General features: G+C 42.4%; 1 protein-coding gene across 3 annotated transcripts in view; it reads right to left on the minus strand.

Moving 5' to 3' along the window:
• The window catches only part of MSRA (methionine sulfoxide reductase A), a 227889-nt gene that overhangs the window by 79488 nt on the left and 127482 nt on the right, over positions 1 to 20919 (minus strand). For all 3 annotated transcript variants that reach the window (XM_053937706.1, XM_053937708.1, XM_053937707.1), the window contains exons 4-5: positions 15955 to 16059; positions 556 to 662 (exon numbers count right to left, since the gene is read on the minus strand). In XM_053937706.1, the coding sequence (XP_053793681.1) occupies positions 556 to 662; positions 15955 to 16059 (212 nt within the window). The remainder of the gene's footprint in view (positions 1 to 555; positions 663 to 15954; positions 16060 to 20919) is intronic.

Raw genomic sequence — 20919 nt, forward strand, 5'->3', positions numbered from 1 at the left:
CTGTGTAAGAAAAGGAATTGGTCTATGTTCTCACACACAAATCCTTGTGTCACAACAAATACTCTCAGTAAGTCACAGGCCGTCACATCTCAGCCAAGACATTTATGGAAAGGCTTGATAGAAGCATCTCAGAAGCATCAGGTGGGTGATCCTGAGTTATCCAGCTCAATTACCGATCAGCAATGTCCAGGAACTCTTGGATCTAGATTTTGGGTTCACCCTTCAGGGTCTGGGGTCCAGAGAAGATTGAATAGCTTTAAGATCACAGATTTCTATTCTGGGGAACCCACATTAAATAAATCTGTAGAAGAGACTCAAAACATCTCTGCACAAGGAACTATTTTTCTTTCTGCATGGCTATAAAATTGCTCACACAAAAAAAAATTCCTAGAAGTTGGAATTTAAAGCAACTGTAATACAAGTTGGGCATTGGACTGGGGAGCCGCAACAGCAGCACGGAGAGTGCAACGCACAGGGAGTGATTTTGTGTTAATTGGTGACATCTGTGACCTTGGGCCCACAGGTGAAGCAATTCCACCCCCTGCCCAGTGTTACCTTCTGATATTCTTCCTTGGATCTCAGGGCAGCTTCCATCTGTTCCTGGGAAAAGGTGTAGATGGCCGAGCGATACTGAGTGCCGACGTCGTTCCCCTGCCGCATCCCTGGGGGGACACAACGCAGGGGGATCAGCTTCCCCTCCCTCCCTGGGGGCTGGGAGAACTCCAAAACACCCCCACTCCACAGAATCCCAGCATGGGCTGGGTTGGGAGAGACCTCAAGGCCCATCTCATTCCAACCCCCTGCCATGGGACACCTCCCAGTAAATTCAGGATGTTACACACAGCTGGATTAGCACAGTTTCTGCCATGCACACTCAGCAGGGAGTTTTAGGAAGTCCAAGTCTTTGGTTAAAGAGTCCTGAAGGGATTCAATGCTGATATCTCCTTTTAAATGCCATGAAAATTAAATATGAGCATTTTACGGTTTTGTTCCATCACACAATAGTCAAATACAGATGTCAAACCTTAAATAATTAATCTGCAGTCACTGTAATCATGACATTCTTTAAAAAAACAGATTTTGAATCATGCAAATGGTTACCAAAAAATGTTGATTTTATCAAGTGCTTATAATCTTTCTTATGCTGTGGAATACAACTTAATGAGAGAAAGGCACAAAACACTTTTGGAGAAAAATAGTTATTTTTGGGACAGGCTGCCCAGAGAGCTTGTGGACTCTTCATCCCTGGAGGAGTTCAAGACCAGGCTGGATGGGAAATTTTGGCACCATGATTTTGTGCTATTTCTGCTGATATGTGTAACCCCTTCAAAAGACTTTATGCATGAAGTTGTTCATGTACAAATTTGCAAAATATGGGATGGATTCTCCCTGCAAAGCTACAAAACACTGGGCCAAAGCAGAGAGGTGACAACTGTCCCCTCAGGTGACCAGCCCAGATTTGGTTTGGCGCTGCATTCCTGGGAAGCCACTGCTGACTCCTATTCCCATTCCCATTCTCTCCAGCCAGCTTTGCTGTGGATCATTCCCTAAACTCAAACAACAGCCTCGGAGCAGCTTTAGCATCAAGAATTATCTGGACATGCACTTTTGCAGCTGCATTGGCAGCTTTGTTATCACTGCCTTTCCCCCCTTCTTCCCAATCTTGTGTTCAAGAATCCAACTTTACGCTTTGCTGGAATAAAAATGTGTTAATTTTGACTTTGTCTGGTGGTGTGGATGAACTTGGGGGAGTGAAAAAGTTGAAGTTTCTTAAGCAGAGTCCTCCCAAAAAGCAGCAATCCAAGACAAATTAGAAAACATCAGGATTGCTGTTAGGATTGCCACCAGGCTGCCGAAGCCCCTCTGAGGATTCCCATCAACTGTCAGGATTGTGGAGATGAAATGGAAAAGGAAATGGATGTCCTGATACCCCCCTGGCAAAGGACAGAAGGTGGAGAAAGAGCCTGTGGTACTGGAGGGAAAAGATGCCATCAGCTCACTACTCCTCATTAAATCATGGATTTATCCCTCTTGGACTCCCCAGGGCAAAAAAAAAAAAAAAAAAGATTTAAAGGGAAAACCAATAAACAAACAAAAACTGCCTGAAATATTTATGAACAACAAGCAACAAGACACAAAAATATTTTAAAATATGTATAAGGACGAAAATTCCATTCAATGACCAACAGTTACATTAAAGAATCTGATTCCAAAACACCTCCTGGAATTTTCTGATGATTTGGGTTATTTTTTAGCTGTTAAAATGTACTATTACAATAGAAACAATAACAATGTTCTTCATCAATACTTAATAGTGGCAAGTGCCACCAGAGGATATTTTGCTCATTCCTTTGGAAGTTCTTCCAGGATGGCAGGGAGCTCTGGTAAAGCCAGTTTGGGATAAAATGAGGACAGGCCAGGAAAGCTTTAGTTTTGCCAGAATATGTTAATGCTGATTGATGCTTGAGCTTAAGCATTAACATTCTGCAAATCTATTTATTGCTTAACAAACTGTTTAACAACCAACTAGGGAAGAGATTACGAAAATCTCTCTAAGTGGAGGATCACTACAGAGGGTGCTGGTTTCCAGCATAATTTAGGAGTGTAAGTTTGGTATGAGCTCACATGCACAGTGCTCTGAGTGAAAAAATCAGATTATTTAATATCTGCATGTGCCACCATGACATAGTATCAGGGAGCCAGTCAGCTTAATTAATTTATTGAAGAGAACGTTAAGAGGAGAACTGACTCTAAATTAAAAATACATTTCTAGAGGAAAAAAAAAAACAGAGAAATGAGGCTCTTCACTCTTGACAATGTTGTTTAACTTGGAAGGGCAATTGAAAGTCAAAGTATCCAAAATCTAAGTGGGAAATAAGACAACATCCATGCAACAAAGAGCATTTATCTCTTGAACAATGCACCTAAAGCCACATTCCATTCCTGAGGACTTCCCTTTAAGGAAATACATTTTCATAGAATCATAAAACAGTTTGGGTTGGAAGGGACCCTAAAGATCACCCAGTCCCACCCCCTGCCATGTGCAAAACCTGCCAGTTTAGGGACAGTTTTTAGGGTAGCCCCAGGAGATCAATCTTTTCCTCAAGGATAACAGGGAAATCTGTCAGTAGGACCGGAACCTCCCTTTCGTTCAGGACTGAGATGAAAAACAGGCTCCTTCTTAAAGTTGGTAAGAAAATTTATTAACCCTGAGGAATCAGAGAATCACTGAGGGTGGAAAAGGCCTCAGAGATCACCAAGTCCAACCATCCCCAGCACTGCCAAGGCCACCACTGACCCATGTCCCCAAGTGCCATATCAACATGGATTTTAAATTCCTCCAGGGATGAGGACTCCACCCCTGCCCTGGGCAGTTGTGCCAGGGCTGGACAATCCTTTCCATGAAGGAATTGTTCTCATCCAGATCTACTTCAGTAATATCAGTGGGGCAAGACAGAGACTGGAAAAAGGTGACCAGGAACACATCCAGCAGGAACAGGAACAAACAGAGGTAACAACCTGGCACTCACTGCTGAGGCCTGAAACAAAGAAAATCGGCTGATGTGCTGGGAACAGCCAGAAATCCTCTTGTCAAAGAGATGCTTTGATGGAGAGGTTGATTTTAGAACAAGAGAGAAAAGCAGAGAATTTGCACCTCTCTGGCAAAAGACAAAAATATGTGGAGTTTGGATACGGTTGTGTGGTGCCAAAGTATAAAAAAGTCCAAGACCCAACAGCCCAGACCCTGTGTGAGTACTGGGCTGTCGTTGTTAGCTTCTTGTCTCTGGAGAACCAGAGTAGATGAGGGCATCTGCAGCTCCAAATGTGTTCAGATGCTGGGCATGGATCATATTCAGGAATTTCCCTCTGGCTGACCAAAGCATCTCAGCAGAGCTCAGCCCTGACCACTCTGGAGAACATAAAATGTCCTCATTGTGCCAGCAGAGCCCAGAGCACCAATTAACCACAAAAAGCCCTCAAGAGCTGAGCTGTATTGTATATGAAATGGAAATTTGTGGTGAGAGGGTGGTGGCTGGAGAGAAGAGGGGCTGTGATGAGCTCCCAGATCCTGTCAAAGGAACAATTCCCAGGTTGAGACTGCCATGGAATATAAACACACTGCCACTGGGAAAGCTGATATTTGCCAAAGTGTAGATAATAGGCAAAGAAATGGCTCTAAAAATCCCTTTCTTACCCACACTTTGGTGTCTTCTGAGGCACCTGTGTAGGAATGACTTAGTTTTGGTCTTCTTCACATTCTTTGGCATCAAAGCAATACATTCTGGCTCTCCTTTGGTTTGAATGACTGGAATATGGACTGGAATATGGAATTCCCATCCCTGGAAGTGCCCAAGGCCAGGCTGGACAAGACTTGGAGCAAACTGGGATAGTGGAAGGTGTCTCTGCTCAAGGACAGGGGGTGGAACGAGATGACCTTTAAGTTCCCTTCCAACCCAAACCATTCTGTGATTCTCTGATTAATAAAAAAATGTATTTCCCAGTACTATTTTTTTTTCTTCAGAAACTGCAAACAAGCAGATTTGTTTCCAAAAAGCCGATGTTTAATACATTACCTACAGAAAGCTAAAGCAAAAGACACTTTATTTTATTAGCTAAATCAAGGAATTCTTTCGAAGACTCAACCCTCTAATGACTTGAAAGTAACACTTATACACCACTCCTTATCTTCCCTCCATTTAAAAATAATAAAAAAAAGGTAATGGCATCATCCGTCAACTTTGCTATTCTCGGAGGATTCCAGGCATAATGGAGATAAATGGCTGAGGTCTCTTCGACTCTTCTCTGCCATCCAGTGAAATTTTAAAGGGCAGTTCATAGCTCTTATTTTTATCATAATTTTTCCCATGATTTATAGACTTTTCTGCAGCTGTCACTTATTTTCTTATACCTGCAGCAACCTGAGATACGGATTGGTCATTTTCTTCTCCCCAATCAATCCTTGCTGAGTTAAGACTAATAAAACTCCTTCTTCCAGCTCATCATATCATTATTTAGTAAAAATCAATGGCACCATGTCAGCCTGGCTTGATGTCATCACTCACTCTAATGATTACATCCATACAGCTTAAAAGTTGCCAGGGGAAAGCAAAACTCTTTATGGCACATGATTAAAGGAGAAAAATGTTAATAGGAAAGAATTTCGTTACAGTGCTGTGCATTGAGAGTTCTGGATGATTTTCAAGGTGCTGTGGTGCAGGAAGTATAAATTACACACAAAATAGTTTCTTCAGGAAGTTTAAAAGAATTAATGAGCTTGTACATAATAAAGAAAAGTTTTACTCTGTCAACAAGGTTCAGAAAGTTTTCAATATACACAGTTTTTAGTGTCAAGGAGGAAACTCTGGTTTTGGTCCTCTTTTGGCACTAAAAGATCTTTGAGGTCTTTTCCAACCCAAACTATTCCATGATTCACATAGCAGTAGCAATACTGCTCCTCTAACACTTCAAATATTTTATCCATATTTTTAAAAACTAGAAATTCTCCAGGAAGACTTGTTTTAGAGGAAAAGTTCCCTGTATATTCATTATTTATTAATTCCCTCAGAAATAACAACGCATACATGGATTTTTGAATGCTCTTTTATTGTAAAATGCAGGCAAACCCAGTGACAAGAAATGATGATGTCCAACATCATCAGAAGGATGAATGACTTCTTTATTATAACTATACAATAATACATTAATATACTATTTAAAGGAGATATTAAAACTACATACCTACTTTTCTAACTACCATATCTAACTACCCACAACGCCTGACCCTGCTCACAAGAGTCCAGCCACAGGTGGATTGGATTGGCCATCAGGCTCAAACAATCCTCACCAGAATCCAATCAAGCAATCACCCCAGGTAAACAATTCTCCAAACACATTCCACATGAGAAAAACAAGGAGCAGAAATAGAAACTGTTTTCTTGTTCTTCTCTCTGTGCACCTCTATGAAAAATCCTGAGAGAGAGAGAAATGTGCTTACCACACTCTTTGACCTTTGAAGGAAGTGAATCATCAACCTGAACCCAGAAAAAAAACCCTCACAGGTTTGTTTTGGATAAGTGTAACAAAGCTCAAATATTAGCTCAAGTATCACTGGCAGGCAAAAGTGTTAATCCATTTCTAGCTATTAATTGAAAATTCATATTTACCAGTAGTGCACAGAACAGATGAATAGAACAGTGAATTATGCACATAAATCATCCTTAATGGCACTAAACTTATTGTAGGGGACTTTTGTGTTAATCAAACTTGACTTCACTTTAATCAAAAGTTAAATTATTTGGTTTAGGCAGGATTTTAGACATTTTCTGCCATAAACACGCATTAGGCTTTTTCAGAGGTACTTTCTCTTAAAAATCTATTTGAACCTCGACCTGCTGGAGAAACTCTAGAGGAAACCACAAAGATGCTCCAAAGCCTGGAGCCCCTCTGGAGCCAGGCTGGGAGAGCTGGGAATATCCAGCCTGGAGAAGAGAAAGACCTCAGAGTCCCTTCCAGTGCCCAAAGGGGCTCCAGGAGAGCTGGAGGGGGACTTGGGACAAGGGATGGAGGGACAGAACACAGGGAATGGCTTCCCACAGACAGAGGGCAGGGATAGATGGGATATTGGGAAGGAATTCTTGGCTGTGAGGGTTGTGAGGCCCTGGCACAGGTTGCCCAGAGAAGCTGTGGCTGCCCCTGGATCCCTGGAAGTGTCCAAGGCCAGGTTGGATGGGGCTTGGGGCAGCCTGGGATAGTGGGATGTGTCCCATGGCAGGGCGTGGGATGAGATAGTTTTTAAGGTCCCTTCCAACTCAGACAATTCCGTGATTCTATGAACATGGGAAGGAATTAAATTTTTATCAGTATTTATTGGTGAAGCTGGAACCGAGGTTTGGTTCAGACAACCAAAACTGACCAAACATTGATGCCTCATTTGAGTCAGCTGTGTTGACCAGCTCTTCCCACACCCGTGGGAGCTGAGCCACTCCATGCCCATGGAAACATCCAAATTTAAGTGGATTTAGCTCAGTCTTTATCCCTCCTGGCTGTGCTGGTGAGACAAGACTGCCTGGAGATCTTGATAGCCTTAAATCCCAAATAAAATGCATGCAGCAGGGATGTGTGGAAGAGACTGTAGGACATGAGAGAGGGCAGAAATGAGCTCCACATTTTCTAACAGCTGGAAAACAGGAATAATACCTAAAAAGCATCTGATATGTCAAGGGCACTTCTGTTTGGGCATCAGGATCGGGCCCCCATTGCTGATTTTCTTCAGGGATTAACTTTGCTGGGATGTTACCAAAAGCTGGACAACAACTGATGATGGGGAAAAATGTAATTAAGAAATGCAGGGATTCAGACCAGTTACCACATGGGCTCAGCTATGTAATCACACAGATTTGCTGTTGTTTTGTTCATGTGCCTTCTCCTTTCTCTTTGTTTATCTGCTGTTCATTAGTGGTTTGCCTCAATTTAGGCATTTGCCAGCACTACGAATCCAAACCCACTCTGATCTACCAGGTGCTGTTGCAATAGTAATAAAAATAATTAGTGATAATAAAAATAATAGTGTTGTCATTTGCTTTTATCAGCAGATAAGCTCATGGGACACTGCTCTCTCAAAACACAGACAAGTGTGCTCTTATAAATATGCACAAGGAAATTGCAGGCAGAGAAAAACAGTCATTCATTGAAAATATTGTTGTTCAGAAGAGAGTCAGCTTTGACCTCTTGTACCTAATTATACACGAAAACAAAGATTAAAAGCCTACTAATAATCACCATAAACTATGATTAATGATGCCACGCTTCAGTGCCTCAGATTTCCAGACCCAAGTACAGTAAATTCACTATTATTTGAAGAAGAAAGCAATGTTTGGTATCTCTTTGTTTTGACTTTATCTATTGTTTTCCTTGCCTTGGATTAGGAACAATCCATCAAAAAACAGACTTTCTAAGGTTGCCCTCTCCTAATTCTACAAACACATGAAAATTTAGATGCTGTTATTCCCGCCACATTCCCATCGGCTTCATGAATAGAAGCACAGCATAATGGAATGGTTTGGGTTGGAAAGGATCTTTAAAGGTCATCTTGTTCTTGTATCACAGAATCACAGAATATTCTGAGTTGGAAGGGACCCACATGATATTGTACTTTATATATATATATAAATATATATATATATATATATATAAAATATATAATCTAATTCTTCCTTATATCCAGTATGAACCTCACCTCCCTCTGGTGGATTCATGTTTCCCACAGCGCCAGAGTTTTAATTTTCATTAGTTCTGGGGAAATGGTCCACACATCCTTGTCAGGTGTAAAATAAAGAACCTAAAAGCAGTTGAACGAGGAATTCAGAGCCCAGAAGAACTTTTGCCCTTGAGCCAGAATTGATTCAGCACCACTCACTTCAAAATTCAAAGTGTTCAGCCCACCTCAGCAACCACTGCGCTGGTTAATAATCCCCTTCATTAAGGAAGATGCAGGGAAAACAGTGTCTCCTAAACTGCAAATATAGGTCAGGAAAAGTCTGTTCTAATTTATATGGATAAGAAGAGTCTAACGTGCAAATTAGGGCATGGCAGCAGAAATTCCTGGGGATGCAAAGCAGCCTAATAACACCTATTTATTTTTAATGCCTGTTTACTCCTGGAGAAACACAAAGAGTGGGAACAACAAAACACAAGATTTCAGTTCAGGAAGGAGATGAAGCTGCATTCTCAAAGTACAACTCTGGCAAAGACTTTACTACTTTAAAAAAATTACAGACCACAGGTATTTTGGAGGTGGTTTTGAGCAGGGTACTAAATTTGTTGCTTGTGGGATGAGTCAGCATCAATCAACTGTCCCACCAATGGGATTTCATTGAAAGAGCAGGAATTAGAAGACAACAGAAAGACTCCTATCAAACAGCCCAGTTCTACTCTTGAGTGTCCAGCCCTGCAGGAACCACCTCACATTTATCTTTATTGTGTCCTGGCACATCGATTTCCATGGCTTTTGTTAATTTATCAACACAGAACTGTGCTTTATTCGCTTCCTTCAAGAGCCTCCCAGCAATGTCTGTACCACTGATTTAATTAGCATCCTCCTTACTGTATCCTCCGAGTCATTAATGAAAATATTGAGGAGTATTGGACCAAGAATGGCTCCCTGAGGGGCTGGTAATTCTATTTTGAATATATTTAATATGCCTGGTGACAATAGATTTTATATTTCTACTGGTTTTTCTTGCACCTTGTAATAATGCTGAGACCATCAAGGCTCTTAATAACGTTTGAAATACACTACAAAAGTGCTTTAATCTGAGACTCACAAATCTCACTCAAAATTATAAAGGGAAACGAGTTACAAAAATGTAAAGGCAAAGCATAAAAATGGTCACATTTTACAGGGAGAGATTATTTTTTTCCCTTTAATCTCCAAATGGAGTTCCAGGCCTGTAGCAGAATACCAAATGTTGGTTTACGGTGGCTGCAGCGTTTTTTATGTGTACAGCTGTTCTTCCACTGGTATAAGTAGACACATCTGCTCATTAGCAACACAATGTCATTTCTAGTGTCTAATTTTAATTATTTGCAGATGATAGATTCCTTATGCAATGTCTAAAAAAAGTACAGGCCTTCAAAGCTGGGGAGAAATAAATATCCCCTCTGCAAGCAAACTGGGTCAGCACAATGAAAAGCAGATATTAATCTGGAGAATTCCTGTATCAGCACCAAGGCTAAATGCCAACGTGTTTGGAAGGTCACAGGGAGGAGAAATGGCTCCTACATTTCTTCTTTATCATGGATACACAAGACATATGGACTGAGAGATGTTCTGAACAAGTCTGGCAGGTGATGAGTTTGTTGTAGGACAGATGGTCCTCAACTGCTGGAAAAACATCAGCCCTGCTTACATTTCCTGCACAAACACAGGCAAGATAAGGACTTGTCCCTGACAGGAAAGGGGGAATGAGATACCTTACAATGACTTTGGTTCTCTGGGTATTCACAAAGGATCAACAAAGCTGGAGAGGAAATCCCAGCAGCCCCTGAGCAGCAGTGGCCACAGGTTTGTCCTTCACCCTGTGGTCAGAGTGACCAAAGCTGTGGAGTGCTGTCTTCTTCTCTGCCACTAACTCAAAAATACAAACATAAAGACTTAAGGAATGAAAAATGATGGGATTTGTGGACAACAGGCATTCACCACAAGGAATTGTAGCTGTACCCGAGTTGTTTCCTGTGGGCTGGGAATGATTGGGTACTTTTGAGGAATGTGGGGAGCAGAACTACCCAAACAAGCATCTGGTTTGGACTGTGCTCAGGAAAGAACAGAGCTGAAGGAGGCAAGTGGATTTTTCATTTCTCCCTAACAGGCTTCCACAGAATCACAGAATGGTTTGGGTTCAACAGGACCTTAAAGATTATCTTGTTCCATCTCCTGCCATGGATAGGGACACCTTCCACTAGACCAGGCCACTCTAAAAAGAAATTAGTTTTGTTGTCTGCTTGACTTTTGTACAGACCATGAAAGCAAAAAGGAGCCTTTCTTTAAAGTCACCTTGAACTGGCTGAAATCCCTGATAGATTAAGGGCTTCACCCACACACAGGTCAGGAGAATTTCAAGATTAAAGTCCTTTACAGGACTCACATTTTGCCAAACACTCTTCTCTGGTATCAGATTGATTTTTCCAAAGGTCTGGAGAAATCGTTTCTGACACCCCACAAAGAGCAGCCAAACATCCTGATCTGATCCAATATGACACATTCCTCCCTAACCAGGATCACAGCAGGGTTTGGAATTGGCTCAGGCACTGCAGGTCAGTGCTGATGCCAGAAGGGTGATCCCCCCAGCATTCCTGCTCCTGGCAATTTAAATCCTGGCTGGAAACCACGTTTCACTTCCATTCATGCAGGGTTAATTTTCAGCCTGAGCAGAGAACTTTGTGATTGCCAGAGTCAACACAAACAAAGAGCTTGTATCTGGCTGAAAGGTCAGGGAGAGAGAAGAAAATCACCCCTTTTCCTAACAGGGAAGTCAAATATTACTTTACAGAAATTGTGACACTACAGAAGAGGCACAAAACTGATGGGCTGAAAGTCCAAGTCCCTCTGTATAGGCAGCAAGGAGGTGCCAGCAGGACCATGGTCAGGGTGCAACTTTAAGGAGGCAGTGAGGCTTACAATCTAATAAAATCTGGAAAGCTCTGAGGATGGCCCCATTAAAAAAAAAAAAAAAAAAACAGGCAATACAAGCTTTGCCCTACACCTCTGAAAACGTTAAAAAATAAAATTATCCACAAAGATTTTTTTTTTTTTGCAGTATTTTTGTCATATCCCATTCATCCCTCTTTTCTGTATCAATGACAGAGAAACAACATCTCGAGCCCTTACAGAGCCATCCAGAGCAATCTTCTTATAGATCAGATCATCCCTGGGAGAGCAGGAATGCTGAGCAGGGCACTGGAGGCTGAGCAGAGATGACAGCCATATGCCACTTGGCAGAAGTCAGGGCGTTGTTTGTTGCTTTTTCAGTCTCCCAATTCTAATGAATTATAAAATAGAGCCTAAATTAACAGTCAGGAGGATTTTGTCAGGGCCCCACACTTTGGAGATGCTCATCAGGGAGGATCTCTTTCAACTGTTTGATTTGATCAAAGGTTCCTGCTTTTCAATTGACTTCTGTGCACTCCAGAGCTTCCCTAAACAAGAGCCAGGCTCCTTCCCAGGGACAATTTGAATCCCAGTGAGGTGTCAGTCTCTTCCAAAGGACAACTGCTTGGAAAGCAGGAGTTTTTGAATATTAATACACTCATACAATGAGGAATGATAGTACAGGCAGTCTGAACTCTTCAGCAACTTGGTACCAACTAAACCAATACTGAAAGGTCTTTAACTGCCACAGAATGTACACTTTTGATGTTTAATGACATTAGAACAATGAGACAAGTCCATTATCTGTGCTGGGGGAAGAAGAGGTGAAATAGTGTTACCCCAAATTCTGGGAAAAGACAAAACACACTGAGCTTTTGTATTTTTCAATGAGAACTATACTCAAGAAGTTCAGTACTTGCTCTATGAGACACTGGATTCACCCAAAGAATGTGCTGAATTTCATGAACAAGAAATCTTCTCATTTACCTTTTTAGTCAAAATCTTCCCATTGGCAGACTGATTCCCACAAGGCTGCCTGAATAAAACTCACTGTGTGCACACAGCTCAACCACAAAGGAGAAAAACATTGCAAGTCAGAGAGGTAATTCTCACTTTCAGGGTCTTTACATAGAGCCACATTTCCCACAGCCAGCTAAAAACAGGGAGTAGGTACAAATCAAGGCAAAGAAACAATCCCAACTTAGAGACTCTCTACCATCCCTACCTTAGAAAACAGAAATTTGACACTGGGACCTGTGGTTCAGGTTTTTCTCAAATCAAGAAATATGAATGAGGTGTGAAGAGCTTTGCAAAATTCTTGGACTGAGATTAGAACAGCAATATCACAGAATTACAGAATAATTTACATTGAAAGAGACCTCCAAGACTTCCAAGACTGAGTCCAATCTCCACCTTGTCACCAGCCCAGAGCACTAAGTGCCATGACCAGTTCCAGTGTTCCATGGGCACTTCCAGGGATGGGGACTCCAACAGGAAGGGGACAGCCCCTTCCAAAGTTTGACAGCCCCTTCCATGAAGAAATTCCTTCTGGTGTCCAACCTCCCCTCGTGCAGCATTAAGGAACCCTAAAAATACCCAGGTAAAACAACCCATGCAAGGCTGGGGCATGCAAAATCTTCTGAGAACAATTCCATCTTTTCCAGGGGTAAAGTGATGCTCTCACTTTTGGCAAATTATTATGGAAGAACCACGTGGAAATTCTATTGATCCAAGCTTAGATGAAGGTTTGGGAGTGTTTCCACCAAGCACTGCCGTGCCACACAGATGCCTGACACAGTTGTGAAGAACTCGGGTGTGTCCACGGCTCGGTGTCACATGGAGAGAGGAGCTCATTCCCAGAAGGAATTCAGTCACATTAGCATGGCCTCCTGCCTGGCCTAATTAGGTGATGCTTCCCAGCTGCCAGAAATCCAAGAGTGAATCACACATCTGCCACATCCAGCCTTCTTCTGAAAGCACAGACTGGAACGGTGCTGAACTTCAGTTGTATGAGGATATAAAGACATAATGTCATGATTTTACTTTGGTTTAGAGCCAGAAAGAATCATAAATTCAGCTGATGAGTTTATCTGACCTGTTATCACAACTACTACACTTCATCCACATACCACTGTGCCCAGATAATGAACTTCAGTCATCCTAAAGCCCTGAAGTCCTTCAGGCACTTCCCTGTTCTCAGTAGGCCAAAGGCTGAGTCCAACCACTGCCAAAGTCAAGACTACAGACATGGCAAAAGATTGACTAGGTGGGTGTTGTCCAAATTATTTCAGCAGACATCCATTTCTCATACCTGGAAGATGAAGAATCATAAATTCCTGACCATCAGTTCCCAGCTCTGGCAATCAGGATGAATCCAAACACATGAGTAAGACACGTGGACCAATTGTCCTGATGTATCAAAACAACCAGCCCATAAGAGTCATGGAAACCCAGAATGGTTTGGGTTGGGTGGGATCTTAAAAACCGTCTCACTCCACGCCCTGCCATGGGCAGGGACATCTTCCACTATCCCAGACTGCTCCAAGCCACATCCAACCTGGCCTTGGACACTTCCAAGGATCCAGAGGCAGCTACAGCTTCTCTGAACACCCTGTGCCAAGGCCTCAGCACCCTTGGAGCCAATAATTCCTTGCCAATGTCCCATCTAAACCTACTCCCTTTCAGTTTGAAGCCATTCTTCTTTTCCTGTCACTCCGGGCCCTTGTAAATATTCCTCTCCATCTTTCCTGTAGGCTCCCTGTAGGTACTGAAAGGCCTCGATGATTTTGCCCTGAGGATTCTCTTCTCCAGGCTGAAAGAAAGAAGCCACCCTCTGGTGATGGCCAATTTCTGATAATCCAAAGAAAAAAAGAGCGACAAAATTATCTAAAACCAAAAACTGGTAGGACAGGAAGAAAAACTCTTTCATAAACTCTACAAGGAAGCCAGGAAGGCCCAGCAGTGTGATTTGAGGGTGGAGATTGTCTTAGAATCACACAATCCTGGAATGGTTTCGAAGACACCTTAAAGATCTCCTCTTTCCAGCCCCCTGCCATGGGAAGGGGTCTTTCTCAATGCACAGAGCCAAGTTTTTCAGGAATTGTGCAGATGAATTATCCTGAGCAGAGCTCTAAGGAAGGGGGTTGGAAAGGGAGGCTCATAAATCAACAGCATGGGCCACTGCATTCGACAGATTCACAGGATTCCTTCTCCTGACTGGAATCAAGCCCCTCCTTTAAAATGATGGATTATCCCATCTGAAAGACTTAAAAGGACAGTGATGGAAAAATACTCCAATGTTTAATTACACTGAGGGATGTGAAGCTGCTTCATTCCACAGTGGAGCTTTCCAAACTCCAGCTCCCAGCTACTGCAGCTTGTTCTGGTTTATCAGGGTCAGATGCCCAACCTGTCACAAGGTACCCGCAAGGATCACTTGATCATGCAATCATGGAATTTCCTGAGTTGGAAGAGACCTACCAGGATCATTGATCCAATTCCTTGGGGTCTCCTAGGACACCCAATAATCCCACCCTGTCCCTGAGAGCATTGTCCAAACGCTCCTGGAACCCTGGCAGCCCCAGGGCCATGACCACTCCCTGGGGAGCTGTTCCAGTGCCCAACCACCCTCTAAAAGAAGAACATTTTCCTGATATCCAACCCACGCCCCGCATGACACGGTGTTCTCCCTCTTTGATGTGTTTATTCCCAGCACTGGGGCAGTTTTCTGGGCTCTATATCCCTTTTTTGTCCCTCTTCAAATCCCCAGCAATATTTCCGTAGATCCCTGGGATGGCAACAGAGGAACTGCACAAAATGCTCTGATTTCCTGGCCCTGCAGGCAGAAAATTCCTGACTCAAGCCCTTTCTATACAGGCAGAAGTTGCAATAACCACTTTGGGCTCAGTGGAAGACACTTATCCACAATAGTCCCTGGATCTCTTTTTGAGTTTCTTTTTCCCGGGATGGTATCACATTTTGGAGGTATCATCTGCAGTTTTTTTGTTCCCAGATGCGATAACAAGTGGCATAATCACGATGGCTGTTCAAATATTGAAATGAGTTACTCGTGTGCAGCGTTTCTGGGAAATGGGAGAAGGGATGAGGTTTATTGGAACTCTATAAACATGCAAAATGTTTTCTGCACACAGTTTCCCATTTCTGTTTGCACAGATGTGGGTCGTGTCAGCACAAAACCTCTGCCAAGAAGGATAAATTAAATCCAAAGGTTTGGATAAGGCAGATAAGTAGAATGATCCACTGGTGCCTCTGCATAGCTTCTCTAACCCCTTTTTGCTCCCTTTTTCTAATCACAAAATATACTCAGTACTGTTGAAAAATGTAAAATCCCAAGTTGTGGTGAAGGATAAAGGGCCTGGGTAGAAATGAAATAAAATAAAGTAAAATAAAATAAAGCAAAATAAAATAACATTTAAAATACAAGGTAAAGTAAAATATAATAGAATAATAGAAATTCTGAAGATGCAAAGAAATACACTCTAATTGAAGAGACAAAAGAAATTACAGAATAAATTGTCATAATCAAAGTTGAAGAGAATTTTCCATTGTCTCCCGTGCCACTCTGTGGGAATTTTCCCAGCCCAGGCAGCTGTAAGGGAGGAGGGGCACTCAGAGCTTCTGTGCTCCCATTCTCCCTCTCCCTCTCTTTCTCTGTCAATAAATGTCTGCAATCATATTCCTGAGCTCCAGTGTGATTTCAAGGTTCATCTCTTCCATGCAGCTCAAACACTAATTATCCCAGCTGTAATTAGTAAGATAATTAAATACTGGCTCGCTCATCACTCTACCTTGTGTCGGGTCATGATTCTCCCAGAAGACCTTGAGCAGTTGCTCAAAGCTGATGTTTTGTGGCTCGAACACCACCCGGACGGCCTCGGTGTGCCCAGTTCTGCCTGCAAATTCAAAATAAAATCAGATTTTAGCAGTGACAATTAGCCAGAGCACACTCAGGGTTTTGTCTCTGCGATTCCAAGCACAGTCCTTTGGTTTTGTTTCATGTTTTCCTAAAAATACTCTGATTTAGCACCATTTATACCTGATCTTTTTCACACAGTATTCTATATTTATGTCAACTCTACTAAATCTGTTTGTTCAGACAGGGCCATCGTGAAATAAACCATTCAGAGAGACGAGAAGAGAAAATAATGATGTCATTACAGCAGCTTGTTAGCTTAAAGGAGAAAAAAATTAATAATTCTAACAAATATATGACTGAAAACCAGCAAAATATTTTAAATATTCTAAATAGAGCATTAAAATGTGAAAGCTTTTATGTCTAAGCTGTCTTGACTGGGTTTTGTTTCTGTGGAGATATGGATAATATAATTGATTATGAAATAATTATCATTACTATAAATTATCAATAATATTGATGATGATAAAAACAAATGTCAAGGGTGTGTTTACACAAGATCATACAAATAATTCCAAACTGTTTCACAATATCCAACAGTCTCAAAAGTGTCAAAGAAAGTCTGGCTGAACTTCAAATTTTATGACAGCAGAAATACAAGGAAGATTAGCAGATGTTACAGCACTTACAAAAACATTATTTCTATTTTTCAGTTACACTTTGGATATTTTTTTTTTTTCATTTCTGATGTGTTTATGACTCACAATATTATTGAAAGATCCAAGATCTGAAGGATCTGGCCACATCATTAATTTAAATTTTAATTAATAGTGATATTGATGAGTGCTCAGACTTCTCAGGTGAGAGTCCACTGCACAAAGTGCATTTTATGTTTTATATATGTTTTATATTTTATAATTTAAAAATTAGATATTTTTGTTGTCCTTACCTATTCATGAATGGGGGGAAAAAATCCCGTCCTTCAATTAAATCATAAGAAGTAAATATCAAAAGAATAAACTGGATCTGCCCTTTGGTGGGGACATATTAAGCTCCTTTATCACATTAGGGAGGTTTTTATTTAATTTACACCAGCACAAACTCCAGATTTATTCCACTGATTTCAACAGAACCAAGGAATTCCATACAGGGTGAATCTGGCCCAGTGATGGCTCCTGAATGAGCTGACCCCAACAAGAAAATTCAGATTCTGTGAGTAACTGAGGAGGGTTCAGTAGAGGCATGAGGAGAAATTTGAATTTTAAAAAATAGAAATAAAAAGGATGCTGGGAATTATTAAAGAGCCACGATGGGGCAAAATGTGACAGCATTTATCAGTTAACGGAGCAGCTGAAACAAAACCTAAACGAGGCACAGAGGGCTGGCCCAGCTGATAAAAGGGATTTGAAAGACTGGGATTAAATTTAGTCTGGAATGCAGAGGAGTAAAGGAGGACACATCTGAGATACCTGTAAAATCAAATTGAGATCTGATAAAATCAAATTGCTCCCTAACTCAACATAGCAAAGATCTGCTCAGTGAGATGAAAAGAGAATATCCAGGTTTCCTGGGAGCTGGAGTGAAGCCAGGCCCCCCTGTCCTGCAGGATGTCCCCAACTGTGACCCAATTCCTCTCTGCCTTTTACAGTCCAGGGAAGCACCTCATTACCTGAAGCCAAATTCGGATGGTGGGAAGCAGGAAGGATCACCCATTCAGCAGAATAAAAATACAAGTTAGAGATAATTGGCTTAATAATGAAGTGAAATGGTCTTCAACAAGAACTGACGGCCAGCTTAGGTCAGGGATGGAATTTATTCCAGATTTTGTGGTTTAATGTGGTCCATCAGCAAAAATAATTAATTTTGGCAGTGCCCAAACTGGGACTTTTGATGTAGCTTGAGGAAAAAAAGGAGGGAGCATGACCAGTGCTGTGTCCAGCTCGCCCAAGGCAGCATAGGTCTCGTCAGTCATGAAGGCACAGGGCAGGCCTGGCATGTCTCTGTGGGCGTGGCACGGCAGTTTGCATGGCAAACAGAGGCGTGGCACTTCCCTATGGGCGTGGCACAGCAATTTGAGCAGCAAACGGGTGTGGCACATCTCTGTGGGTGTGGCACAGCAGCTAGCGCGGCAGTTTGCGCAGGCAGGGTTGCAGGTTTCCTCCTGCTAGTGGGGTTTTTAGTTTGTTGTTTGCTGTGGTTTTGTTGGTTGGTTGGTTGGTTTTGGGTTTTTTTTTTTGTTTGTTTTTTGGGGGTTTTTTTTGGTAGTAATGGTTTTCACACGATCAAAAACTTCAGTTAGTGAAAGTGTATGTAACCAAATGGAACCTCCAAAAAGGATGTGTCTGTCCAGACCCCTTCCTGTGAAGAGTGAGTTTATCAGTGGTACCAGGGGGTGTTCCAGAAGAAGCCTGCCTGCAGTGTGAACAGGAGAATGATCTCCTTTTGCTTGGTGGCCAAGCTTAGGGAGGAAGTGGAAAGGCTGAGGAGTACTAGGGAAAGTGAAAGGGAAATGGATTGGTGGGGTTCTGCCCTTCCATCCTTGAGGGAGGCCCACCAGGAGTTGGAGGACTCCCATGCTTCCCACTGTCAAGCAATAGGAGGACGCACCTGGTGGTGGAAAGGGAGTGGAAATGGGTCCCTACTCGAGGAGGTAACAAAAATTCCCCCGACCCCCATCACCTACCCAGGTACCACTTCAGAATAGGTGTGAGGCCCTGGATGAGGAGGGTCAGCCAGATGACGTAGAAGAAAATCATCTGCCCAGTGAGCGTCCCAATTACACTTCATCTGTCGCACAGATCACCACCTCTGACATCAAAAAGAAAAGAAGGGTAGTCGTGGTGGGTGACTCCCTTCTGAGGGGAACGGAGGGCCCCATATGTCAACCAGGTCTGCTGCCCCCCTGGGGCCCGGGTACGGGATATCACTGAGAGACTCCCTGGGCTGATTCAGCCCTCTGATTGTTACCCACTGCTGGTACTCCAGGCTGGCAGTGGTGAGACTGAAAAGAGGAGTGTCAGGGCAATTAAAAGGAACTTTAAGGCACTGGGTCAAGTGGTTGACAGGGCAGGAGCACAGGTAGTGTTCTGCTCAGTCCCTTTGGTGGCACAGAAAGATGATGAAAGGAATAGCAGAGCCCACATTATCAACAAGTGGTTCAAGGCTTGGTGTCATCAGGAGAATTTTGGGTTCTTTGATCATGGGGCAACTTTTCCAGCACCTGGCCTGCTGGAACTGGATGGGCTCCATCTCTCTGTTAAGGGCAGAGAGATTTTAGCTCAAGAACCAGCAGAACTCATTGAGAGGGCTTTAAACTAGGTTTGAAGGGGGAAGGGGATACAGCTGGTCTCTCTGGAAGCCCAAGGGTGGTAAGCCTGAGTTAGGGGTGAAATCAGTAACCCAGCAGTGGTGGAGTCACTATCCCTAGATGTGTTTAAAAAAAGACTGGATGTGGCACCCGGTGCCACGGTTTAGTTGAGGAGGCAGGGTAGGGATTGGATTCAATGATCTGGAAGGTCTCTTCCAACCTAGTGATTCTGTGTGATACTGTGTGTGATTGTACAACTCAAATGAGATTAAAGAGTAGCTTCTGATTTCAGTATTTTTATTTTTTGTAAGCCAACAGGAAGCTTATGAAAGGTTTTTATCACTAAGGAGCAAATTACTGGTCTAAAATGAGCAGGTTTAGACTACAGGAAAGTTTCCTAAAGAACTTAAAAACAACAGAGGCTTTACCTTTCCTCCCAACTGAAACAGCAATTACACTTTGTCAACACTGCCTGCTCCTGCTAATCCAGAAGTTCAAAGGATCAGCCTCCTTTTTTTTTCCCAGAATAAGGAAATAATGGTACTCCTCTGAGAACTATAGCCTGACCTCATGAAAAATATCCTCAGATGTATGGCTAAGAGACTGTTAGAATAGATTTCAAATCAATATTCACCCTCAGGGGAAAAGAAAGGAAGTAATGCTGCTGGTCCTAGCACATTCACCTCTCATTTTCCTCAAAGCCTTTCCACAATACAGTGGATTTTCTTTCTGCTGTAGCTATTCCTAATAACAATCTTGGCCTTGGTGAATTTTTGCATTAGGCTCGAGTCTGACTATGAAAACAGAATAATCCCATTTCGTTTGTGTCTCACACACTTGGTATATCCAATGCCAAAAGAATACAGCATCAACCCAGCTCACTACTCCTCTTTATGGTGAAAAAGCAATTGAAATATTTCTAATCAAATCTTTTTTTGTAAGAGGTTTTAAAATGGAGAGGCAGCAATCAAAGAGAAACAGTAAGCCCACTTGTTCTCCAAAAACCCGCGTGTCTTTAACATTCAACAGCCTGACACTGAGGAGCTGAAAGGATTTGAAATTATGTGAGTGGGAGATGTGATTCTCTCAGTGACATCCAGCTCTTCACCTTAGTGCCTCCTTCAGAATTCCTCCTGAAATGTCCACTTATATTGTCAGAGAGTCACAGTGTCCTCAGCTCACCCACTGCTTTTAATCAGCAGATCTTTAACATCCCACAGCAAAAGTTTGGACGAGTATGAACATTTCTAGAACCCTCAATGTCTGGATCACATTTTTTTAAATAATTTATGGAATTATAAATATAATTCCATGTGCTGCTCACTGTGCAAACAGAAACCCTTTCTTTATCAGAGCCATTATCAGATTTCCACTGCTGGTGCTCGGTTCTTTCAGCTCTGGAAGGGCTTTAACCATTGAAGAACCTCCCTGCAGATAGGAAGACTTTATTACACCGAGACAGAGAGGGCTGAGTGCCAAGAGCAGATTGCCTGTTTATCCTGGATCCATTTCCCACTTAGAAAACACGTCCGCTCCTGGAGGATTAACTCCAGCGAGCTCGTTCAGTGGGGATTCCAACCCTGGCAAAAACGT

Source organism: Vidua chalybeata, chromosome 3, assembly GCF_026979565.1.
Source record: "Vidua chalybeata isolate OUT-0048 chromosome 3, bVidCha1 merged haplotype, whole genome shotgun sequence".
Classification (NCBI taxonomy): domain Eukaryota; kingdom Metazoa; phylum Chordata; class Aves; order Passeriformes; family Viduidae; genus Vidua; species Vidua chalybeata.